The sequence below is a fragment of the Emys orbicularis genome, chromosome 16, assembly GCF_028017835.1.
Source record: "Emys orbicularis isolate rEmyOrb1 chromosome 16, rEmyOrb1.hap1, whole genome shotgun sequence".
NCBI lineage: Eukaryota > Metazoa > Chordata > Testudines > Emydidae > Emys > Emys orbicularis.
This window is the reverse complement of record NC_088698.1, coordinates 4614472-4639469: the sequence shown is the minus strand read 5'-3', so window position 1 is coordinate 4639469 and position 24998 is coordinate 4614472. Positions and strand designations below refer to the sequence as shown.

General features: G+C 62.2%; 1 protein-coding gene across 1 annotated transcript in view; it reads left to right on the top strand.

Moving 5' to 3' along the window:
• The window catches only part of POLE (DNA polymerase epsilon, catalytic subunit), a 38939-nt gene extending 23006 nt beyond the window's left edge, over positions 1-15933 (top strand). Inside the window, exons 25-49 of the mRNA XM_065417524.1 lie at positions 338-533; positions 1691-1905; positions 2144-2246; positions 2400-2480; positions 2583-2705; positions 2838-3056; positions 3300-3509; positions 4390-4533; positions 5734-5874; positions 6329-6482; positions 6566-6672; positions 6850-7026; positions 7475-7698; positions 7871-8091; positions 8973-9177; positions 9554-9727; positions 11066-11191; positions 11965-12097; positions 12277-12460; positions 12890-13021; positions 13147-13340; positions 13702-13902; positions 13990-14115; positions 15549-15638; positions 15820-15933. Of these exons, the coding sequence (XP_065273596.1) occupies positions 338-533; positions 1691-1905; positions 2144-2246; positions 2400-2480; positions 2583-2705; positions 2838-3056; positions 3300-3509; positions 4390-4533; positions 5734-5874; positions 6329-6482; positions 6566-6672; positions 6850-7026; positions 7475-7698; positions 7871-8091; positions 8973-9177; positions 9554-9727; positions 11066-11191; positions 11965-12097; positions 12277-12460; positions 12890-13021; positions 13147-13340; positions 13702-13902; positions 13990-14115; positions 15549-15638; positions 15820-15933 (3994 nt within the window). The remainder of the gene's footprint in view (positions 1-337; positions 534-1690; positions 1906-2143; positions 2247-2399; positions 2481-2582; positions 2706-2837; positions 3057-3299; positions 3510-4389; positions 4534-5733; positions 5875-6328; positions 6483-6565; positions 6673-6849; positions 7027-7474; positions 7699-7870; positions 8092-8972; positions 9178-9553; positions 9728-11065; positions 11192-11964; positions 12098-12276; positions 12461-12889; positions 13022-13146; positions 13341-13701; positions 13903-13989; positions 14116-15548; positions 15639-15819) is intronic.
• Positions 15934-24998: the final 9065 nt, after the last annotated feature.

The following is a 24998-nucleotide window of genomic DNA, read 5'->3' as shown; positions in this document are numbered from 1 at the left end:
ATCCACTTCTCCCTGCTCCCTAGGCGTGGAGCAGTGCCCCGTTCAGTATCCACCCCCTGCCTGTTCTGTCCCCCACACAACTCCTGCTGTCTCTTCCTTGCCTGAAGCGTTCCGGTGAGAAACGCTCCCAGCTGGGAGCTCCGTGGAGCAGGGCTTTATCACTCAGCACCTTGACTTTGAGCTGCGTGAATTCGGGTTTATTTTCTAGCACCACAGTCCTTGGCCAGCCTGGCAATGCGGCTGGGGGTGTCCAGGAGCACGGAGAGGCCCATCTCTGCTGGCAGGGAAAGGACGTGCCCTGGAGTGAGGGCAGTCTCTCACCAGCTCTATCTCCCAGGTACGCGGTGTTCAACGAGGACGGGTCCCTGGCTGAGCTGAAGGGGTTTGAAGTGAAGCGGCGTGGGGAGCTGCAGCTGGTTAAGATCTTCCAGTCATCCGTGTTCGAGGCCTTCCTGAAGGGCACCACGCTGGAGGAGGTCTACGCCTCCGTGGCCAAGGTGGCCGACTACTGGCTCGATGTGCTTTACAGCAAGGTGAGTGCCCAGCCTCTTTCTTCTCTGTGCTGTAATGTGGGCCCCGGCGGGGAGAGGGGCACAACCCCCTGGATGGGAGGGCAAGGGATGCACTGGTGCCCTGCCGTCAGGAGCTAAGGGAGAGCAGCAAGGGGACGACGGACTTTCTCTCCAGCGACCCCTTGTTTCCCCGAGGGCCATCCCGGCTCTATGGCTTTGGTTCTCTCTGCTGCTCCTGACGTCGGAGGAGAACAGGACCTGTCAGTGGCCTGTGTTTGCGGCACTCCCTTGGCTGCTGTTGTCTGTGTTGGGCTAATATTTGCCCTTCTTCTCCAGCAGCTCCCATCGCGGGATGAGTGTAGCCCCTCCCTAGAGCTGGGTCACTAGGTCATTCCCATCCACCCCTCTTTGATAGCTGGGGAGTGACAAAGACACGTAGCAAGGCAGAGCCAGGAGACTGGGTTCCCCTCTCCCCATCCTGCAGGGAGGTCAGAACCCTGTGTTTGACAGCAGGCTGTTGTCAGGGAAGTGCTGGGGTCAGACTGGGCATCCTGATCTCTGCCCGTGGAGGAGGAGGAAGGCCTGGTCGAATACACCCAGCCTTGGCCAGCCCCATAAGAGACGTTACTGAGGGATGGAATCGGGAGGTTAAGTAGACGTCTCTTTGCAGCAGCTCTGATTCTTCTGCGAGTTCTCCCGGCAGGGCAGTGCTGCTCAGCTCTCACTGGGTTCATTTTGCGGGGACCCTCGCAGGGTAGGATGCGGCCATGGGTGCTCTGTGGAGTCTGGCCACCTTCCCTGGGTCAGAATCGGAGAGTGCTGACATAGACAAAGCCAAGAAATTGGGGAGAGTGGGTAACCCTGGGAAACAAATGGGGGCACGGGGTCCCCAAGGGACACTTGGGAGCTTCCAGTGGCCACTCTCATGCCTGATCAGGATGATAAACGCCCCTAAAGTGCCATAACGTGACAATGTAAAACACACACAGACACACACGCACACACAGACACGCACACACAGACACACAGCCAAGCTGTAGTCAGTGTGTTCTCGGTATACCTAGATTGTAAGCTCCGTGGCAGAGAGCGGCTCGTATAGCGCCCCCCATAGAGGACCGTATGCTCCTGCAGCACTAGCTAATAGCAACAGGGTTCCCACAGACACGCTGTCTCCCCAGGCTGCCAACATGCCGGACTCGGAGTTATTTGAGCTGATTTCCGAGAACCGCTCCATGTCCCGCAAGCTGGAGGATTACGGGGAGCAGAAATCCACCTCCATCAGCACGGCCAAGCGCCTGGCCGAGTTCCTGGGGGATCAGATGGTGAAGGACGCTGGGCTGAGCTGTCGATTCATCATCTCCAAGAAACCGGAAGGGTCCCCGGTTACCGAGAGGTAAATCTGCTTTGAGAGGCACTGGGGCCCATGGCGAGAAGTCTCTGCGGCCGGGGGCAGACCATAATGAAGGCATGGGGGTAAGATGGAGCCTGTACCTGCCTGCTGCAATGAGCCCTAATAGGATGCTCTTGGGAGGGGGACGAGCCAGGACGGCCCTTGGCCTCCCTGCAGGCTCGGGGAGGGGGTTCTGTGCTGCCAGCACCCAGTGGCTGATGAGTGCTCCCGTGTACCCCAGGGCCATCCCGCTGGCCATCTTCCAAGCCGAGCTCACCGTGCGGAAGCACTACCTCCGGAAATGGCTGAAGAGCCCCTCCCTGCAGGACTTCAACATCCGGACGGTAAGTGATCCGGAGACACCGGTACTGACTGCCCGTCACTGGCACCCGGCCAGGGGTGTGGCTAGTACCCGGGCACAAAGAGGCTGTGCGGACCCAAACTCCCTGCTGCTCTGCCTTCCCCAATGCTAACTGTCCCCCTGTCCCTGTCCCCAGATTCTGGACTGGGACTACTACATCGAGAGACTGGGCAGCACCATCCAGAAGATCATCACCATCCCTGCGGCACTGCAGCAGGTGAGGGGCGGCTGGGCCTAGGGGGGCTGGGTCCTGGGCCTGGAGGGGCTGGGTCCCTGGCCTCTCCCCCTGCGGCTGGCGTGACAGGCCATGTCCCTGCAGGTGAAGAACCCCGTGCCCCGCGTCCGACACCCCGACTGGCTGCACAAGAAGCTCCTGGAGAAGAATGACGTGTACAAGCAGAAGAAAATCAACGAGCTGTTCACTAGTGAAGGCAAGAGACAGGTAATGGGGGTGGGGCTGAGACACAGCAGGGGGACTGGCCGATGCTGTTTGCCAGGGCCCCATGTGGGGCCCTGTCTGTTCCCACACCCTGGCCACCACGGCTGAGCACCCCTGCCCTTGTTCCCACCCCAGGTGACTGCCAACCAGCCCCAGGAGGGCACCCCCTGCACGCAGGTTGCCGACATGGAGGATTTTGGGGCTGCCAAGCCCCTGCAGCCGTCGGTTCCTGTCGCCAGTAAGCGCAAGCGGGTCCCGGTGGCAGGGGAGAGCCAGGAGATGTCTCAGAACCTGGAGCTGACCCAGTCCTGGCGGGAGATCCTGGGCCCGCCCCCACCCACTGGCACCACCAAGGTAAAGACGCTCTGGTGGGAGGCAGGGCAATAGCTATGAGATGCTCACTTGTCTGGGGAGCGGAGGGGGCAGCGGTGGGGGGGGGGGGCAGGCTTAGCCCAGCTCCATGGCCACGCCCCAGAGCCAGTAGGAGGGGCTGGGTAGTAGCAGATATCTGTCTCAGGGGATTGCCCTGGGCGTGTTTGCAGCTAATAGTATCTCCATGAGCCTCGCCCCAGTCACCCCCCTTTGCTCTCCCCCCAGGAGGAGCGCCTGGCCTGGCTCCAGTACCACAAGAAGAAGTGGGAGCTGCAGGCGCGGCAGCGCCAGGCCCGTCGGAAGAAGCGGCGGCTGGAGGATGGCGAGGTGGTGCTGGGCGGGGGCGTGATCCGGGATGGGCCCTCCAAGGGGCTCGGCAGCTACCTACGCAGGACAGCGCGCAGCATCCTGGACCTGCCCTGGCAGATCGTGCAGGTACCAGGCAGCAGGAGGTGGGGGGGTCTCTGCTGAGTCCGTCACGGGCGCTCCGCCTCCGCTTGGAAATCCCTCCCGCAGACTCCCAACTGCAGCGGGGTGAATCCCAGGGAGACCAGACAGGACCTCCCAACCCAGGGCCAGGTGGCTTTGTATGGACACTAGCTCCCCTGGCAGAGAGGGGGCTCGACCCATTGTCCCTAGCCAGGATTGCTGGGTGGGAGAACCTGGCTCATCCCTGTGGCGCTGCCATTGAGCCCAGCCGACTGGGGCGGGGAGGAAAATGACGTCTGGACCTTGGCCTGGAGCCTCCCGGGACTGTGGGCTCATCCTTCCGTGTGGGCACCAGCCTCTCGCTGCTGCGGTGCCCGCCGTGGCCTGGAACTGCAGCCTGAGCGTGTGACAGTGATCGGCACCGTGCCCAAGCACAGAATGCCTGGCGCGGGCCAGGATCTGCTGGCCCTTGTCACAGGCTCAGAGCAGAGGGACCTGGTGGCATGTGCGCGGCTCCTTTCAGAAGCGGGGTCATGGACTGTAGGTTCCCTGGGAGCAGACTTCAGTGAGGATCTCCCCTGGCTCATGGCCTGGATTTGAGCTAGGAGGGTTTGGCCTCCAGCCCCAGGAAGAGAGGACCCTGGGGGGCAGTAACTGAGCGCGTGCGGGGGATTAGGGGGGCGAAGGCACGGCATGGCCAGAACGCCCCTGTCTCTCAAGTCTGAAGGTTGAGAAAACATCCAGCGTGGCTGGTGGCCCCAGAGGGAGCGGCGTCTCTCGAGGCAGGTGCCCGGTGAGCAGGGGGCCCTACAAGCCCGTGGGGGAAGAGTGAGTAACACTGCGCGCTGCCTCCCACCGGGCCTCTGAGCCGCCTTCCCGCCTGCAGGTTGCTGAGACCAGCCAGCCGGGCCTGTTCAGGCTGTGGGCCGTCATCGGGAGCGACCTGCACTGCATCAAGTTGAGCATCCCGCGCATCTTCTACGTCAACCAGCGGGTGGCCAAGCCAGAGGAGGGAGCCGCCTACCGGAAGGTGAGGGGAGCTGCACACCGGCAGCGAGTCAACTGCCCGGAGAGGGAAATCCTGTCAGCTAGAGGCCAAGTGCAGACAGCGTGCTGTGTGGGCCCCTCTACCCTGCTCTGCCAGCACCCCTCAGTCCTGCCCCTGCCCCCCACTGCTCTGCCAGCCCTGCCCCTCTACCCAGCCCTGCCCCTCTGCCAGCACCCCTCAGTCCTGACCCGCAGCCCCTGCTGTCCCAGCCCTGCCCCCGCCCCCCACTGCGCTACCAGTGCCCCTCAGTCCCCACCTGCAGTCCCTGCTGTCACAGCCCTGCCCCCGCCCCCCACTGCTCGGCCAGCGCCCCTCAGTCCTGCCCCCGCCCCCCACTGCTCTGCCAGCCCAGCCCCTCTACCCAGCTCTGCCAGCCCCCCTCAGTCCTGCCCCCGCCCCCCACTGCTCTGCCAGCCCTGCCCCTCTACCCAGCTCTGCCAGTGCCCCTCAGTCCTGACCCGCAGCCCCTGCTGTCCCAGCCCTGCCCCCGCCCCCCACTGCTTGGCCAGCGCCCCCAGTCCCTACTCACCGCCCCCTGCTGTCCCAGCCCTGCCCCCCAGCTCTGCCAGCGCCCCTCAGTCCTGACCCGCAGCCCCTACTGTCCCCAGCCCTGCCCCCCCCACTGCGCTGCCAGTGCCCCTCAGTCCTGACCCGCAACCCCCTGCTATCCCAGCGCTGCCCCCGCCCCTTCCCCCCACTGCTCTGCCAGCACCCCTCAGTCCTGACCCGCAGCCCCTACTGTCCAGCCCTGCCCCCCCACTGCTCTGCCAGCGCCCGTCAGTCCTGACCCACAGCCCCTGCTGTCCCAGCCCTGCCCCACCCAGCTCTGCCAGTGCTCCTCAATCCCGACCCGCAGCCCCTGCTCTGCCAGCCCTGCCCCACCCCCTGCTCTGTCAGTGCCCCTCAGTCTGAACCCACAGTCCCCTGCTATCCCAGCACTGGCCTACTGAGCAGAGGCAGGCAGTTATGGTGATTTTGAGATGTGCACAGTGGATGAATCCACCGGACTCCTTTCCATGTGGGAATGGGCTAGCACTGGGAGGTGGGTGGCCTATTCAGCCAGGGCCTGAGCCAGTTCTGGGAGCAGCTGTAGTTCTGTAGCTGTCCTGGGGGCGTTTGGGGCTCCCCCCACCCATGGGAGGGGTGCAGACTGGCGTACGGTTGTGTGTGTCTTCCTGGCAGGTGAACAGGGTCCTGCCCCGCTCGAATCTCCTCTACAACCTGTACGAGTACTCCGTCCCCGAGGACATGTATCAAGAGCACATCAATGAGATCAACGCCGGTCTGTCTGCCCCAGACATCGAGGGAGTGTACGAGACTCAGGTGACCATGCCTGGTACCCACTGGGGTTCTGCCCCCAGACACAGACCTGGCTCCTAAACTGCTGGCCAAACCTGGCCTCAGCTGGGGGATGGGAACACAGGCTCCCGTGGACCACTCGGGCGTTACCCCAGCCTGCCTCAGGCCTGGGAGCCCCCTGCCTGCAGCATCAGGTGCCCTGCCGCCGGAGGTGCCTAAAACACAGCCTTCCCCCCAGTGCCCAGGCTCGACAGGGCTCTTCCTCCAGGGAAATGCAGCAGTGGGTGAGGGGAGAGGAAGCAGGTCGCCAAATGAGATCGCACAGGGAAATGGGGCAGGGCAACCCCACTGCCCGAGCGAGCTCCCCCGGCGACTACCCCTCTGGCCCGCCTCCACCCACGTGAAGAGCTGCTGGCCCAGCGTCAGAGCCTGCACCCGGAGATTCCTAGGGATGCTGACGAGCTCTGCCCCTCCCCAGGTGCCGTTACTGCTGCGCGCCTTGATCCAGCTGGGCTGCGTGTGCATGGTCAGCAGGCAGCTGGTCAGGCACCTCACCGGCCGCGAGGCTGAAACCTTTGCCCTGGAGCACCTGGAGATGCGCTCGCTGGCCCAGTTCAGCTACCTGGAGCCAGGTAAGGCCCCGAGGCTGGGTGTGAGGGCAGGAGGGCGGCAGGACCAGCCCCAGGGCTCTGACCTGTCTGCTCTGCGTTCCTAGGGAGCATCCGGCACATCTATCTCTATCACAACTCCCAGGGCAGCAAGGCGCTCTTCGGCCTCTTCGTCCCATCGCAGCGCAAGGCCTCTGTCTTTGTGCTGGACACGGTAAGGCTGCGGGCGGGGGGCTGTGGGGTGCTTCCCAGTGGGCTCCAGCAGGAGCGCGGCAGCGCTGTTCTCTAAACCTCTCTCAGCACAGAGAACTGCAGCGTCTGGAGCCGCTGGCCCCTGGACGAGGGGACAGGGGGCCCTGCTCCCCCCTGACCCGCTCTCTTTTTGGCACAGGTGCGCAGTAACCAGATGCCAAACCTCGCCAACCTGTACTCGTCGGAGCGCAGTGCCATGCTGGAGAAGGTGGGCGAGGAGCTGCTCCCTCCAGACAAGCACACCTTCGAGGTGCGAGCCGAGACCGACATCAAGACGGTTTCCAGGGCCATCCAGCGCCTGCTGCTGGGCTACAAGGTAGGAGCCAGGCGCATGAGCCGCACGGCCACCCCCTGGCACCCGGGCTGGGCTAGACACGCGGGCGCGGCAGCAGACCATTGGCCGGTGGCACAGCACTTTACACCCACCCCCAGGCCCTGGCTGGCCAGCCGTCGTCCTAGCCTGGTGCGATCTCTCCCCAAGCCTTGCAGTTAGGCCTCTCGACTCGTTCCTTGGGGCCACGTCCCCACAGCCTCTGCTCCCAGCCGTGGTGACCAACGTGATGGAGAGGAGGCAGAGGCCCCAGAATGCACTGGGACCCGCCAGCTGTGCGGGGTGCTCTGACCCGCTGCAGGGGCGGGTGTTATCAGCCATGGGCACGCGCTGGCCAGGCTGCAGTTTCCCCACCTAGGCAGAGGCCTCCGTACCCCCCGGAGGGGCTGTCCTCTGCCCCGGCCAGCCCCAACTCCCCTCCCGCCCCGTGCAGGACGAGCGCAGGGGCCCCACGCTGATCGCTGTGCAGTCCAACTGGGACGTGAAGCGGCTGGCGAGCGGGATTCCCGTCTTCGAAGAGTTCCCCTTGGTTCCCGTGCGGGTGACAGATGACATCAGCTATGCCGTCCTGGACTGGCAGCGCCATGCTGCCCGCCGCATGATCCGCCACTACCTCAACCTCGACACCTGCCTGTCACAGGCCTTTGAGATGAGCAGGTGAGCCGCTGCTGCTGCCCCCTGTCTGGGGACAGTATGGGTGGGGACAGGTGCCTGGCACAGTGGGAGGGCTGTGGTTGGCTCTGTCCTGTGCCCCTGAGATGGGGCAGGCCAGTGTCAGTCGCTGTCTCTGTACCTGGCTGAGCCCTGCCCCTCGCCTTCCCCGTCCCAGGTACTATCACATCCCCATCGGGAACCTCCCTGACGACATCTCCACCTTCGGCTCCGACCTCTTCTTCTCCCGCCACCTGCGTCGCCACAACCACTTGCTGTGGCTCTCGCCCATGGCCCGCCCAGACCTCGGGGGCAAGGAGGCGGATGACAATCGGCTGGTCATGGAGTTCGACGACAGAGCCTCAGTGGAGATCAACAACCCGGGCTGCTATTCCACCGGTGAGGAGGGGGCTGCGGGGTGCTGGGCTGCTGCTCAGGAAGTGAGAAGCAGGGGGTGGGGAGCCAGCCTGCTCCCCCCAGGAGTAGGGTGTTTGGGGGACTGCTCAGCACCTGGCCACCGGCCCACCTTGGGCTGCGATCCTCTTGGCTAAGCCAGTGTCAAGGCAGTCGATTCTGAGGCTGGTTTATGGTGAAAAGTGACATGGGCAGAGCTACGCTGTGACCACCTCTCTTCCCCCCGCCTGATGCAGCCATGCCGACATAGCCCCGGTGTAGACACAGGGTAACCGAGAAACCCCGTCTAGCGGCGTAGGCTGCGTCTGCACTATGGGCTGTGCTGGTCTCTGGAGACGGGAAACCCTCAGGGAATGCCGGGGATAGAGGCTCCAGCACCCCCATGGTCACCCCGGCTGTCCTCGGAAAGTCCGCCCATTATTGTGAAACATTCAGAACTAGGCAAAACAACCCAGAGGCTGAATAACACCGAACAGCCTGCCAGGGCCGGGGTCCCTGCGACTGAGACACTGAGCCTCTTTAAACGCCAGCAAATAGCGAAGTCCTGGCTGCGGCTAGCGACTGATCAACCAGCTAGTGGCTGTGCAGACCCAGGCGGCTGCCCTGCCTCATCAGAGGGTCTGAGACGGTTCAGGGCCCTCCATCTCCACAGCAGCCACTGCTCCAGATAACCAGCCCCTACGCCACACACCCCCAAGCATCGTTCTGTACAAAGCCACAGGGGTAGCCGTACACTGCAACAGTTGCACTGTACATAGCTCCACGTGGGGTTCGCTTGTGTTGAACCATTGATTTCAGTGGGGCCAGGAGTTCGCCATGCTGGGGCCGGGGGACTTCCCTCCTGCTGACAGGCTGCTTGTATTCAGTGTGCCTGGAGCTGGACATCCAGAGCCTGGCTGTGAACACCATCCTGCAGTCCCACCACATCAACGACATGGAGGGAGCCTCCAGCATGAGCATCAGCTTCGACGTGATCCAGCAGGCGTCTCTCGAGGACATGGTGACGGGGAACCAGGCCGCCAGCATCCCGGCCAGCTACGACGAGACCGCCCTCTGCTCCAACACGTTCAGGTGTGGCCACGCGGCCGGAGTGCGGGCCAGGCTCTGCCAGGTGCTCTGTGAGGAGACGCCTGGCAGGGGCTGGGGGGCGTTTGCCTGCCCAGCAGGTGTCTTGGAGCAGCTGTCCGAAGGGCATGGCTGTGGGTAGCCAGGAGCATGGCTCTGGGGACAGGGGACCTTCCCCCATTCCCGGGCCTGTAGGTGTCGGCGGGAGGGGACCTGGAGGTTTGGCCTCTGGCTGTGGTGGGGACACAGGGACATCAGAGTGCTGCCCTTGTAGCTGGGGTGGGGGGGTTCGTCCAGCAGCATTTGGAGGGGTCAGGCTCCGGCTGAGACCTGTGGGCTTGTCCCGGAGCTGAGCAGGGGCTGATCTCTGCTCTCCTGGCAGGATCCTGAAGAGCATGGTGGTGGGCTGGGTGAAGGAGATCACGCAGTACCACAACGTCTATGCCGACAACCAGGTGATCCACTTCTACCGCTGGCTCCGCTCACCGGCCTCGCTGCTGCACGACCCGGCGCTGCACCGCACCCTGCACAACATGATGAAGAAGCTCTTCCTGCAGTGAGTGAGGGTGGGCGGCTGGCAGGGCCAGCGGGGGGGCACTATAGGCCATGGTGCAGTGTGTCGCCCTGTCACGGTGCCAGCTGCAGCCGGGTCCCCTGAGCTCCACGGCAGCGTGAACAGATGGGAGGAGCTAGCTGCAGGTGGGTAGGGCAGGCCCCAAAATGGACCTGGTCACCCCACTCGCTGCTGTACTCCTCTGGCTCTGGGGATGGGGCTCGGCCCGCCAGCTGGAAGCGCGGGCAGCCTCTGCTGTGCTGTGGGACTGCAGCTCAGGTTGAGCACCACTAGGTGGCATCATTAACGTGCTCAACAAGTGGGGGCCGCGCCGGAGCCGGGGCGATGAGGCGTGCTGAGACCCGCAAGCGGAGGGGCAGCGCCGGAGCCGGGGGGATGAGGTGTGCTGAGACCTGCAGGCTGGGGGGGCCGGTGGGATGAGGCGTGCTGAGACCTGCCGGGGGGGGGGGGGGGGGTCGTGCTGGAGCTGGGGGGATGAGGTGTGCTGAGACCTGCCGGGGGGGGGGGGGGGGGGGGGGTCGTGCTGGAGCTGGGGGGATGAGGTGTGCTGAGACCTGCCGGGGGGGGGGGGGGGTCGTGCTGGAGCTGGGGGGATGAGGTGTGCTGAGACCTGCCGGGGGGGGCCGCGCCGGAGCCGTGGGGATGAGGCGTGCTGAGACCCGCAGGCGGAGGGGCAGCGCCGGAGCTGGGGGGGCTGCGGCGTGTTGACCTGCAGGCTGGGGGGCCGTGCTGGAGTCGGGGGGGCTGCGGCGTGTTGAGACCTGCAGGTGGGGGGGGCCGCGCCGGAGCCGGTGGGATGAGGCGTGCTGAGACCCGCAGGCGGGGGGACCGGTGGGATGAGGCGTGCTGAGACCTGTGGGCGGGGGGGCCGTGCTGGCGCCCGGCGGCTCCTAAACATCACTGGTTCATGTAGCACCTTGAACAATGGCCGTGAGGTGAAGGGCTGGGAGATCAAGCTCGCAGGCGGCAGTCTGGGAACCCTGCACTGTCCCCCCTCGCCCGCCCAGAGCAGGGGATCCAGGCTGAGAGGTTCGGGGCACTGGGCTGGGGAGGGGCCTGCTCCCGTTAAACACAGGAGGGGTGATGGCACTGCCGTGCTCTCCAAAGGGTAGTGCATGCGCCCCAGCCGGCTGGGCTGGCCACGCCCCGGGCCAGGCCTCTTGTGCCCAGCACCCTGCCAAGGGGAGCTCCCTTCAGAGATGCAATGCCCAATGGGGTCTGCTCCTGAGGCTGTGCCCGCGGAGGGGGCTGGGGCTAGAGCTCTCTGCGGGGGCAGCGCCGGCCTCACGTGCTCCTCTCCCCTTTGCGCCCTTCCCCCAGGCTGGTGGCCGAGTTCAAGCGACTCGGCTCTTCCGTGGTTTACGCCAACTTCAACCGCATCATCCTGTGCACCAAGAAACGGCGCATCGAGGACGCCATTGCCTACGTGGAGTACATCACCAACAGGTGCGGCGGGGCAGGGCTGAGCCCCACAGCCGGGGCATGCGGAGAGGCTGCAGCCGACGGCTCTAGCCAGGACGTGGGGGGTGGGGGTGGCTCTGTGGCTCAGAGCAGGAGTCAGTGGTTCATGGAGTTTAAACCCAGGCACGCTCACTAGGTCCTCTGTGCAGTGGTAGTATAGCCGTGCTGGGCCCCGGACACTAGGCAGACCAGCTGTGGGAGGTAACAATGTCTCTCTCCCCAGCAGAAGTTGGGCCAATCAAAGATATTCCCTCGCCCACTGCATCGGCCAGTCTGACTCCTGCATAACCCAGGCTACGCACCCTGGCCTGGCTGGCTCTCAGCATGCCAGAGCTGGCTGCGTCCGAGCCATTAGAATGCAGGGGCTCCCCACGGCCTTTGGGTCTGGGGGATGCTCTGGGTAGGGGGCAGCCTGATGAGCACAGATGTTGTCGTCCCGGAGCCCCTGGATCAAACATGCCCCTTCGTCCCCAGGCCTGGAGCCTCTGTGGGGCAGACCCGGCACCCCCTGGTCAGAGCAGAGCCATGCTCCAGTCGTCTTATGCCAGGCCCACTTCCTGAAGAGGGTCTGATGTGAGGGGTCTCTACTGGCTGGCTGGCCGAGGGAGTGGCACCCCCACGTGGGGCACACATCCCACACTGTCCTCCTCTCTCGGGCCCCAAGGGGACTTGCCTCCGAGGTGCGGAGTAGAAACCCGAGCCTGGGCAGGCTGCAGTCTCCGTGTGTCACTGGGTGACCATCATCTCTTCCCCTCCAGCATCCACTCGAAGGAGATCTTCCACTCCCTGACCATCTCCTTCTCCCGCTGCTGGGAGTTCCTGCTCTGGATGGACCCAGCTAACTACGGGGGCATCAAGGGGAGAGTGCCCACCAGTGTCCCCTCTGGGGAGGTAAGCGCCCAGGGCAGGCTGAGGCACACTGTGGAGAGGGGAGCAGGGGCTGTGCCAGGCGTGGGGGCAGGGGGATGGGTTGTCCCTGCTGGGCATGGGGCACTGTTAGCCACTGAGGGAGGTGAAATGGGGCCAGGAATCAGGCGTGTAACTGTCCAGCACTTGGCCCTTTGGTCTAGACGGACCCCAGCAAACGGCAAGCGGGTGCTGAGGAGGGCAGTGAGGATGAGGAAGAGGAGGCTGAGGAGGAGGAAGAGCCGGGGGAGGCCAGTGTGGAGGATTTGCTGGAGAACAACTGGAACATTGTGCAGTACCTGCCCCAGGCAGCCTCCTGCCAGAACTACTTCCTCATGATTGTTTCAGGTGAGTGCGCCCCCTGCAGGGCTCATGGGGGGGCTCCCCTCCCCATGCACTCACTGCTGCCCCCCACAGGAGCCAGATCAAGGCTCTTCCCGGCTGCCCCTTGAGACGCTCAGTGCTGCCCCCTGGTGCTCAGTGGGGACTCCCCATCTCTGCCCATTCCATTATGGACACTGTGTTGTGATAGCAGCTGGGAGCCCCCAGACCGGACGCCATTGCGCTGTGCGCTGCACAGACACCGCCCCTGGAAGGCGCCCGTGGGTGGGCAGCCCAGCTGAGGGGGCTCCCCTGGGATGGGGGTGGTGCACGCCTGCCGGGGCGTCTCCTCCTGTCAGCCCATCAGGCGGCGCTGTGCTGGGGGCCAATCCCAAGCACCACAGGGTGCCATGCTGGGATCGTGGTTGGAGCCTTGCCTCTGCCCCCTCTTCCCAGCCTACATCGTCGCCATGTACCACAGCATGAAGGAGGAGATGCGGCGCAGCGCCCCCGGGAGCACGCCCGTCAGGAGGAGGGCCAGCAGCCAGGCCTCCCAGGAGGCTGTGGGTGAGGCGGGCGCCATGCCTGGTGAGTTAAACTCTTCCCTTTGCCCTGGGGACTACAGCCTGCCGGACGCTGGCGTCTGGGGTGAGGCGAGCTGGCCCCGTCACGCCGCAGTCTGGCTCAAGGCGCCCTTTCCCCTCTCCCCCCAGGCGTGATCACCTTCTCACAGGACTACGTCTCCAACGAGCTCACCCAGAGCTTCTTCACCATCACTCAGAAGATCCAGAAGAAGGTGACTGGCTCCCGCCATGCCACGCTGCCCTCGGACATGTTCCCAGCGCTGCCCGGCTCCTACCTGCCGCTCAACAACCCGGCACTGGAGTTCATCAAATACGTCTGTAAGGTTAGCGGTGCGCCCGCTGCGCGGCAGAGCCCTGGGCTCTCCCCTTCCCCCTGCACCCGGGACTCTGGCACAGCTGCCCTCCTGGGAGCCAGCCAGGCTGGGGAATCCCCGGGTGGTCTTGCTCTGATCTGCAGCCTGCCCATGCCACTCACCTCCTGCAGAGAGCAGGAGGCCCTGGCGCAGGGCTCCAGCCCGCTAGTTCCCCCAGGAAGGATTTACCCCTCCCCTGCTGCCCCTGTCGGCTGCCATCACTGCCCCAGGGACTCTGCAGGCCGTGTGGGTGGCTGCGGCCCCGTGAGAGGGGCACAGACCCCCCCCCCCCCCTGCAGCCGGTGGCCCATGCGGCTCTCCCCTCCGGCAGGTGCTGTCGCTGGATGCCAACATAACCAATCAGGTGAATAAGCTGAAGCGGGACCTGCTGCGCCTGGTGGACGTGGGTGAGTTCTCGGAGGAGGCCCAGTTCCGGGACCCCTGCCGCTCCTACGTGCTCTCCGAGGTGATCTGCCGCAACTGCAACTTCTGCAGGGACCTGGATCTCTGCAAAGACCCCAGCCCCTGCCAGGTACCAGGCTGCCGCGGAAGCTCGCTGGGCTCCCATGCTGAACTCTAGCAAGTGCCCCGCTCCCGCTCACCCTGTCTCTGCCCTTAGGATGGCGCTGTGCCCCCCAGCTGGGTATGCTCCAACTGCCAGGCGGAGTATGAGCGCGGCTCCATCGAAGCGGCCCTGGTGGAAGCCCTGCAGAAGAAGCTGATGGCCTTCGCGCTGCAGGACCTGGTGAGAGGCGGGGGAGGGGCTGTCTCGGCAGGGCCCTTGCTGCCGCTAATGTCCAGCTGCTGCCCGCGTTGGATGGGGCAGGGCTGCCCAAAAGCCTGGGCACGGGGCTGCTCTCCGCACAGCAGCGGGGGAATGGGGCGGCCGCTCGAGGCACATGAATAATAGAATATCAGGGTTGGAAGGTTATCTAGTCCAACCCCCTGCTCAAAGCAGGACCAATTCCCAACTAAATCATCCCAGCCAGGGCTTTGTCAAGCCTGACCTTAAAAACCTCTAAGGAAGGAGATTCCACCACCTCCCTAGGTAAAGCATTCCAGTGCTTCATCACCCTCCTAGTGAAAAAGTTTTTCCTAATATCCAACCTAAACCTCCCCCACTGCAACTTGAGACCATTACTCCTTGTTCTGTCATCTGGTACCACTGAAAACAGTCTAGATCCATCCTCTTTGGAACCCCCTTTCAGGTAGTTGAAAGCAGCTATCAAATCCCCCCTCATTCTTCTCTTCTGCAGACTAAACAATCCCAGTTCCCTCAGCCTCTCCTCATAACTCATGTGCTCCAGCCCCCTAATCATTTTTGTTGCCCTCCGCTGGACTCTTTCCAATTTTTCCACATCCTCCTTGTAGTGTGGGGCCCAAAACTGGACACAGTACTCCAGATGAGGCCTCACCAATGTTGAATAGAGGGGAATGATCACGTCCCTCAATCTGCTGGCAATGCCCCTACTTATACAGCCCAAAATGCCGTTAGCCTTCTTGGCAGCAAGGGCACACTGTTGACTCATATCCAGCTTCTCGTCCACTGTAACCCCTAGGTTCTTTTCTGCAGAACTGCTACCTACCCATTCGGTCCCTAGTCTGTAGCAGTGCATGGGATTCTTCCATCCTAAGTGCAGGACTCTGCACTTGTCCTTGTTGAACCTCATCAGGTTTCTTTTGGCCCAATCCTCTAATTTGTCTAGTCCCTCTGTATCCTATCCCTACCCTCCAGCATATCTACCACTCCTCCCAGTTTAGTGTCATCTGCGAACTTGCTGAGAATGCAGTCCACGCCATCCTCCAGATCATTAATGAAGATGTTGAACAAAACCGGCCCCAGGAGCGACCCTTGGGGCACTCCACTTGATACCAGCTGCCAACTAGACATGGAGCTATTGATCACTACCCATTGAGCCCGACGAGCTAGCCAGCTTTCTATCCACCTTATGAGACTGAGCCCAGTGCCTTCTGGCTGGCATGATTGCACGATTGCACAACCACTGTTGTGGGGGGAGAGGGCTGGCTACAGCCTCAGGCACACACAGCCCCCCTCTGCAGGGCCCTGCAGGCCACTGTGGCCAGACAAAGTGAGGCTGTCCCCTCGGCCTGGTGCTGGGGGCTGGGGCCCAATCCCGGGGCTAGCCCCTCACCTCAGCAAAGCTCCTCTGCTCCCAGGTGTGCGTGAAGTGCAAAGGCGTGAAGGAGACACACATGCCCATCTACTGCACCTGCGCTGGAGACTTCACCCTGCTGATCCAGACCAAGGTACGTGCTGCCCCCAGCCCCACCGTGCTCCATGGGAAATGGTGGCCAGGAGTCCAGCCTCTCCTCCCCTGTACCCACCCGCTGGCTCCTCATGTCCTGCCCTGTGCCTGGTGTCGGCACGTGGCTCCCCACCCATGCTGCAGTGCCGTGCCTCCCCTGACCGCTCCCTCTGCTCCCACAGGCCTTCGTGGAGCAGATCAACGTCTTCCGCAGCATTGCCCGGCACTACCGCATGGCCCACCTGCTTGAGACCATTGAGTGGCTGCTGCAGCTGAACCCGCAGCTCCGGTGCTGACACAACAGCCCCCTCGCCCGCTGCCATGCGCCCCAGGAGCAAGGGGGGGGTCTGAGTCTTGTGCCGCAGCAGCTTCTACCCCTGGCTGTTGGCACCCACCGGCCTGCCCCTTGGCTTTCCTGCTGCCAGCTCCACGGCCCTGGAGTGTGACTGAGGTCAAGGGGCCTGCTCAGCCGTGCCCAGCGCTGGAGGCTGTAGAGGGACTGAAGCTCTCCATGTGGCAGGGCAGCCCGAGGGCTGGGCAGTGCCCTCCCCCCCAGGACAGTACCACGCCGCCATGGCACTGACTGACTGACTAGGTTGTAGAGGAGCAGTGGGAGTGAAACCAGGGGCAGCCCCTCCTCTCAGCGGGGCTCCTTTCTGCACCCCCATTCCTGGGTGCAGGTGGGTGGCTCTGGGGTTCCCTCCTCAGGGCCCTTGATGGTTTTTATGAGGGTTTTTGATAAGTTTGTGAATAAAGAGTTGCTATGCCGAGTGCCAGGCCGTGCGTGCACGTACCCCAGTGGGAAGGAGCACATGGGAAATGAGTCCCACTCCAGGCAGGCAGAGTGCCCTCCCCTCCTGCAGCCCAGGGCCATGGCCAGCCTTAACCCCTCCCCCGCCGCTCGGCCTGGTAGTACAGTGAGGAAAGCGGCTGTGCAATGGTACAGCCCCAGAATGGGGGCCGGCAGTGGGGGAAGACGGCCGGCTCCCTGTGAGCTGGATTGTACTGTAGCCCTGGAACGGAAGGAGAGGCAGCTGCCGCATGGGGCACTGGGGCCATTGCCCATGTGTGAAATCAATGCTGGTGGGGTCACGGGAGAGCCCGGCCCTGCTGCACTCGGCAGGTACTGGGCCTTCGGTCCAACTGCAGCAGCCCTGTCCTCCTGGGGGCCAGGCCCTGGACCCCCATGGGGGTGAGGGGCTGAGTGATTGATCTGCCCCACCCCCGCAGGATGGGCAGGGTGTGAATGTATGGGGGCAGGGTGGAGGGGAACAAGTCTCTGCTCTGATTGGCTGAGGGCGTTGGGGGCAGGGCCTAGTTCACACCCGAAGGCTGATCCCCCCGGTCCCATTTCGGGTACCAAGGTGTCCAGTTGTGGTGACTGATTCACGTTTCCCTGCCATCTGTCAGGGCACCTGCTCTCCCAGCTGCCCTGCTGTGCCCATCCCCACGCCAGCAGGCCCCCCTCCCCAGAGCGCTAGTTCCTCCTGCAGCCTGGCCTAGCCTGGCCTACGGCTCCCTTGCTTTCCCTGGGCAGGGCAGGACCGCAGTACTCTTCTCACAGGCTGGGCCCCAGCTCGGGGCTCTGCACGCAGGGGTGCCTGAGCGTGGCCCATAAAATGCCCTGCTCCCAGCAGAGTCCCTGGGCCAAGGAGCCATGGGCTTATTTAGCTGTAAACTCTGCAGCAGCCTATTAAGCACTGTGCAGGGGCTCAGGGAACCCGCCCTGGGACCTGCTGTAGCTGGGGGAGGGGCACCTCTCCCCTGGCCCCAACTCAGCCCGGGACTTGCCATGGCTTGGGGGGGGGGGGGGGCACCTATCCCAGCCCCGGAGCTGCTGCCGAGGGGAGAGGGGCCTCTCCCCCTGAGCCCAGGTGCTGCTGGGGGGAGTCCTCTCTCCGCTCTGTAGCCCTGGGGCAGCCTGCACCCCAAACCCCTCATCCCTGGCCCCACCCCACAGCCTGCCTCCTAACCCTCTGCCCCACCCCTGAGCCCCTCATCCCTGGCCTCACCCAATCCCAGCCCTGAGCCCCCTCCCACACTCCAAACCCCTTGGCCCCATCCCTGCCACATGAATTTTGTTTTGTACACCAATATACAGGTGATGTGTCACACAACACCTCCATACTGGTGCACATAACATTCATTCCGCACATGCGTGGGAAAACAGAGGAAACACTGGCCGTGGGAGGTTGGCTCCTGCCTCCTGGATCCTGTCCCCAGTGGCCGGGGGTGCTGGCACATGGCTTTGTCCGGCCTGGGCTGCAGGAGGATTCGCTCTGTATGCTCCAGCCCGAGCTCCCCCAGGCAGAGTTCTCCTAGTAGAAGCTGCAGCACCCGGCGCTGACTGCCGGTCTGGGCGGTTCCATTCTTCACACAGGCTGCCCCCGGCCTGGGCCCTGGGCTTGTCCTCATAGACTCATAGACTTTAAGGTCAGAAGGGACCATTATGATCATCTAGTCTGACCTCCCGCATGATGCAGGCCACAAAAGCTGGCCCACCCACTCCTGGAATAATTCTCTCCCTTGACTCAGATGTTGAAGTCCCCAAATCATGATTTAAAGACTTCAAGTCACAGAGAATCCTCCAGCCAGCGACCCCTGCCCCATGCTGCGGAGAAAGGCGAAAAACCTCCAGGGCCTCTGCCAATCTACCCTGGAGGAAAATTCCTTCCCGACCCCAAATATGGCGATCAGCTTAACCCCGAGCATGTGGGCAAGATTCTCCAGCCAGACCCTCCGGAAAAAGTTCACTGTAGTAACTTTTAATATCCCATCATTGACCATTGTTACTAATTACCAGCGATGGCACGTTATTGATCTATTGACTAAAATCACGTTATCCCATCAAACCATCCCCTCCATAAACTTATCAAGCTTAATCTTAAAGCGAGAGAGGTCTTTTGCCCCCACTGTTTCCCTCAGAAGGCTGTTCCAGAACTTCACCCCTCTGATGGTTAGAAACCTTCGTCTAATTTCAAGCCTAAACTTCCCGACGGCCAGTTTATATCCATTTGTTCTCGTGTCCACATTAGTACTGAGCTGAAATAATTCCTCTCCCTCCCTGGTATTTATCCCTCTGATATACTTAAAGAGAGCAATCATATCCCCCCTCAGCCTTCTTTTGGTTAAGGTAAACAAACCGAGCTCCTCGAGTCTCCTTTCATACAACAGGTTTTCCATTCCTCGGATCATCCTAGTGGCCCTTCTCTGTACCCGTTCCAGTTTGAGTTCATCCTTTTTAAACATGGGAGACCAGAACTGCACGCAGTACTCCAAATGTGGTCTTACCAGTGCCTTGTACAATGGAACCAGCACCTCCTTATCCCTACTAGAAATACCTCGCCTAATGCACCCCAAGACCGCATTAGCTTTTTTCACGGCCACGTCACATTGCCAACTCATAGTCATCCTGCGGTCAACCAGGACTCCGAGGTCCTTCTCCTCTTCCGTTACTTCCAACCAATGCGTCCCCAGCTTATAACTAAAATTCTTGTTAGTCATCCCTAAATGCATCATGCGGCAGCCTCTGCCCATCTTCATGGGCGCCCCAGCCCGTGCTCGAGGGACAGGGCCCTGCCTTGTTTCCTCAGTTTCCCCATCTATAAAGTGAGGCTGATGCTGCTGACCTTGGTGAAGTGCTCCAAGCTCTGCTGCTGCAAAGCCCAGGGTCTGAGCTAGGCTTGTGAGGGGGAGGCTTTTGCAGCTGTAGTCGGGGCAGTGAAGGTGCTGGGCTCACCGCTTCGGCCGGGTGCACGTGGGTGGGGGCTGTGCAAGGTGTGTGGATGTGTGTCCCATCCGTCCGTCCCCCAGTGTGGCTCTGCCTAGCTAGGAAGGGTGCGTGGCTCTAGCCTGCTCCATCTTCAGCCTTTGCTGAGCTTGGCACTGCCAGGGCTGATCAATGCCCAGTATTAGCATGTGGGGGGCTGATGGGGTGGCCTGTCCCATGCCACTCGGCTCCTGGAGGAGTAGGTGCTGGGTCGTGCCAGGCATGGTGCCATCCAGCCCGGCTGGCTGGAGTGGGGCTGTTGACTCAGGGCAGAGGGGTAGGGGAGGTTAGATGTTAAAAACACTCCTGGAAGTGGAGACTGGCTCCCCGAGCCCATGCCCTGCTCCCCCTCTGCAGCTGCATGCAGAATCCTTTGCAAAGGCCGGGGGGCAGAGCCAGCCAGGGGTGCGGGGCACTGGCCTGGGCAGCTGGTGGGACTGCCCTGCATTTCTAGATGGCAGCCAGCAGGAGGAACTGCTGACCTGCTTTTGCAGCCTCCTTTGTCTGGTGCAGGAGCCTGGGCTGGGAATGGTCTGGTCTGTAGGTTCCTATCACCGGGGTCTCTGGGCGCCTCCCATCCGTGCATGTGCCTAACATCTGTGTGTCCCACTCCCTTTCAGCCTCCAGACACTGTGCCACCCTCACCCCCTTTGTGAGCCACTTTGGCCAGCCACATGCCCAGGCATTTGGGGCTAGTTTCACCCCACCCAGCCCCACCTTGTGTTATGAAAACAGCCTGCAGGGACCCTCCCATTCCTGCTCCCTAATTCCTTACCCTGCTCACTTCTACGCTGGGTCGGGAAAGCCAAGCCCCCGTCCTGCTAAAGCAAACCCCTATGGCAAACCCACTCCCGGGGGATGGGATGGGGGCAGGCGGGCGCTGCCATTTCTAGAGGTGCTCAACTATCGCCTGTTAGTTGCAGGAAATTTAGAAACAATTCTGGAGTCTCAGACAACTTCCCCCAGCTTCTCTGATGTTTTAACTGGCTGGGGTTCAAATGGGCTTTTTGTCAAAAGCCAAAAGTGTGGCCTGAAAAATGGGCTAGGCTGGTTTTTTCATTAAAGAAAATAAACACTCCGAACTGCTGCCCCGCGGCCATTGCTCCTTTGGGGCAAGGAGCTGCTTTGAGTTAAACCTTTGCCGAGTCCGTTTCATCCCAGCTGGCGCTGCCCCCTCCTGTCCCCAGGCTCTGCACCCCATCTCCCCGACCTGCGCTGAGGCGGAGCCCAGCTGTGCAGCAGCGGAGGGCAGCCAGGGGGCTTCAAGCAGATCCCAGACCGCCCTAATGACGGGCCTGTCACTGCAACCCCACGTGTGATCCCACCGCTGCCAGCATCTGTGGGATGGGGCTGTCAGCAGAAGGGAGGGGCAGGGAGCACCTCTTGCAAGGGCCAGATGCCCATTAACCAGCGTGGTTGCAACTTCTCACCTCCCCTGGCAGGAATCAGGGAACTAGAGCTGGCTGGACAGTGCAGGGAAACCCGACCCTAATGGGCCTGCCGCACCATGGAATCGAGTTAGCGGGAGGTGCTTGCCGCCCTTTCTGGGAAGCAGCGATTCCGGCAGGTGCATGCCCCCTGGGGCTGTGGTTAGCGAGTTACACACACGCTCCCAGCTCCTCTTCTTGGGCAAAACCCACCCTGCCAGCTGGGCTTGGCTCCCTGCTGCCTCCGAGGGCTGAGATACGGGTGGGGGTGGCTCTGGGCAGCGCCCACGTGCCGCCGGAGGAGACCAGTGCAATCAGCAGGGGCGGCGCTGGACACTCGCTGGGCAGCAGGGGCAGGGATGGAGAGAGCCTGGTTACTGGCCCCGAGCTGGCAGCCTGGTCACTTCCCTCTGGCCAGCGCTGAAGGGTCTCAGGGATCCCCTGCCGTGGCGGGGGAGGTTTCGCGCCTGTGGCCACCTGGTGCAGGAAGATTGCCCCTTGCTCTGAGGTGAGCCAGAGTCAGTGTGGGGCAGTTTGCTCCCCGGCCCCAGGCGGGATAGTGGATGGCTGTGGGGCAGCAGGGGAGCTAGGGAGACAGAGTGGGCGACGCCGCCTCCAGCCAGTGCTCCGAGTGGTGTCAGGGCCTGGGAGAGACTCAGCCTAGCGCAGTGTCTAGCGCAGCCTGAGGCCTGGCTGGGAGCTGCTGACAGGGTAAGCGCAGGGAGAGCAGGCAGAGATGCTAGCAGCTCCCAGGCACCGGCCATGTGTTACTGCAGCACCGAGCCTCCTGCTCCCAGGGGTGGCCAGACCCCAGCTCAGGGAGGAGAGGCACGGCCCCCAGCCCGAGGCTAGAGGGCCCCTGCTGCGGGCAGCCAGGCCTGTGGGAGCTGCAGGGCTGCAGCCAGAGGTGCCAGCTCCATGTTGGGATCCTAACCGGGTTGCCAACCCCCCAGGACTGCCCTTGAGTCTCCAGGAATGAAATACAAATCTCCAGGAGATAAATCCTAGGGCAGCCTGAGCATGAGTATTGAATGGTGAAGCCCCTTTATACAGCAGGCCAGCCGGTGTGTCAAATGCCAGGGGGAGGCGCAGTTGCCCGCCCAGCAGTTGCACCGTCCGTGCATTTCTTCACCTTGTGTGGCTGCAGCTTTGTCATGCCATAAAGTCTGTGCACGTAACGGAGCCGCGCACGCACGTTCACAGTGCTTGTGCCTGCACTACGCCGCAACAGCCTCGCACGTTCAAGAAACGGGACCAGCCGTGGATGCTGGTGAGGGCCCGTCAGAACAGAGCAGCTCCGAAGGGACCATCGAAAAGACAACAATAAAGCCCCTGACTATAAAACCTGGCTTTACAAAGTCGATGAACGTACAGCCAAATGCATCGTGTGTCGTCAAGTATTTTCCATCCGTAAGGCTAATCAGTGAGGTTTTACTGGATCTCTCGTTTTCTAAGGTGATGCTATTTTATTCTCTGTATTTTAAAACAATGGCATTAACTAACGCCCGGGCCCGCATGCACGCACACGTTTAAACGTGCGCAAAGGAAACTAACCCCCATCTCCCTATTTAAAAATAAGATTCACATTGCAACTGGCGATTTTGCAGTATTGTTTATTTCTACAATATGCTTAAAATGTGAAATTGTGACTCATCCGATGCTCTTGTTTCCACCGAAGGCAGAGTGACGGCTCTGGAGTGAGTGAGATTCAGAGCACAGTAGGTCAGGCATTAATGCCATTACATCATGTGATGAAACCTCCCGGAATAGATCCCCCAGCTTCTGCTCCTGGCTCCCTCCCCTAGCCCCTGGTCTGGTGCATCGTCTCTGACCTGACCCTGGGCGCTCTTTGGAACAAAGCCCTGGTCTCCTTGCCCTCCTCTTCCCGGGGCAGCTGAGCTGGCCCTGGATGCCCTTAACAGCAGAAAGACCTCTCCTCTCACCTCCCTTTCCAGTCCATTTTCCATCCCCATCCCCAGCAGGTTCCGGGACTCTCCTCAACTGGGCCCATGGGGCTTGGCAGCTCTGAGTGTTGCCCTGGGGCAGGCAGGGGCTCAGGAATGGTCCGACCCCTAACTCTTGCCCGATCCTGCAGGGGACTGGAGGGACCAGCCCTGGGTTCTGGCTGCCCCGGCCCGGGCGTTCTCCTAGAGGTCACAGTGGGAAGCTGCTAATGTGCTGGGATTTGCCGCAGCCACAGAAGAGCCAGAAAATGTGATTATGCTCAGGACCCTCCTGCTTGCTCTGACTCAGTTACCGCCAAGCCTCTTTCTAATTGACTTCGCGCTCGCCGGGCACTTAGTGGCACCAGCAGCCCGTGCTGAGTGGAAGGGGGGGTTGCAAGCAGGACTGGCCCCAGCTTTTTTGCTGCTCCAAGCGGCGAAGAAAAAGAAAAAAAAACCCGATTGAGCTGCTGCCGAAGTGCTGCCGAAGAGGAAGAGACAGAGTGAAGGACCCGCCGCCGAATTACCGCCGAAGACTAAAGCGGAGTGCTTGAGGTGCCGCCGAAGCCCCGGACGTGCCGCCCCAATACCGGACGGAGTGCCACCCCTTTCTATTGGCCGCCCCAGGCACCTGCTTCCTTCGCTGGTGCCTGGAGCCGGCCCTGGTTGCAAGGTCAAAAGGAGGCACAGGGGTGTATCCGGCCTGTGATGCCATCACAAGGGGAGACGTGACGGGGCCCTGGCTCTGGGCTGTCTGGTGAGTCAGCTGCAGTGGCTGTGATGGCTTTCCCTGCACTGTCGAGCTGGGGGCAGCGTCTTTCTGCACCTCCTGTCCCAGGCTGGCAGGCAGGATGCTATGTGCCGCTGGGCCCCGTGCAGCAGGGTGAGGAACCCGAGAGCAGCCCACTGCATCGCAACTTGGGCTCGGGCTGCAGGCGGCTACCGTCCCCATCACGTTGGCCAGCCCTGCTCAGAGCAACGGCCATGCACCAGGCTGGTCATGCCCCTGTGGCTTCCTGCATGACACGCCTGCAGCCCCTCCACAGCTCCCAGCGGCTGAGCTGAGCTAGGGGTAGCAATGGGGGCAAGGCCAAGCAAACCGGCTCAGTGCTCACCTACAATGACACGAGAGGGCCAGTGGCAGGATAACGTGACAACACAACGGCCCCATGAAAGCAGCGGGCCAGAGGCCCACAGCACCGGGAACCCAGCAAGCCGCACTGCCTGCCTCGCGTGGGCAGCTCGCCACCCAGCTCACAGCGCGCCAAGCAACCTCGGAGTTAGCCCATCTGTACAACGATGCATTGCGCCCATTGACCTCCCGGGAGCCCCTGTGCCTGCAGGGCCCGCTGGCGCTGACCTGGCTCGCCCAGCCGGGCCAGTAATAGCGTCTGCCCGAGTTCATTTCCTAGCTGTTTGGTGAAGTGCTGGAGCAGGGGGGAGAGGGCAGGCAGGCATGACGGGACAGCCCCTTGTGCCAGCACCACCAGACACCGCCGGCTTGGCCAGCAAGACCTTGGTGCCATCAGTCCCTGCCTGGCTGTGAACTCAACCAGCAGCACCCGCCGGTGCAGTGCTCCCCGGGGGCCGCGCCAGCCGTTCTGCCCTGCCCTGGTCTCACGTCTCCAGCCCTGCCAAGGCGCCGGCCCGCCCTATGGCCTAGCCGTGTGGCACAGTCACGGTGTGCAAAGGGGACGGGCTTTCACCTCGCAGCGCTCCTGATTACCACATGGGCCCCTGCCCCCCAGAGGCCATGAGACAGCTCAGGGCCCAAGGTGAGCTCTGAGCATGTCTGGGGGGGACTGGTCGGGGCCCTGCGTTTGTGTGACCCAGGCTATGCTCTCAAGCCCAGCTTTTCAGCAGTGACTGGTGATTTGGGGGTATCTCCGTTTTCAGGAGCTCAGCCTGAGCAGTTTTTCACAGGACGGGGGCGCGGCACTTCCTGGAAAATGAGGTGTCTCAAGCTGGGCTGCCAAAAACCTGAGCCCTCCCCCCCCCCCCATCCCTGAGCACTAACATTAAATCTCTAGTCCTTATGATTGTAACAAACCCCTTCAAAATATGACCCAAGCGCCACTGATGCTGTGAGCTCTGCCGGAGTCTGCAGAGAGCCTGAAACAGCAGCTCTGAGGGGGTGAAGTGCCCTGATCATCTCAATGGTGCTTTCCTCTGAAACCTAAAGAAGACTATTCAAACGTCAGTAGTGTTCACTAAGCTGCTGC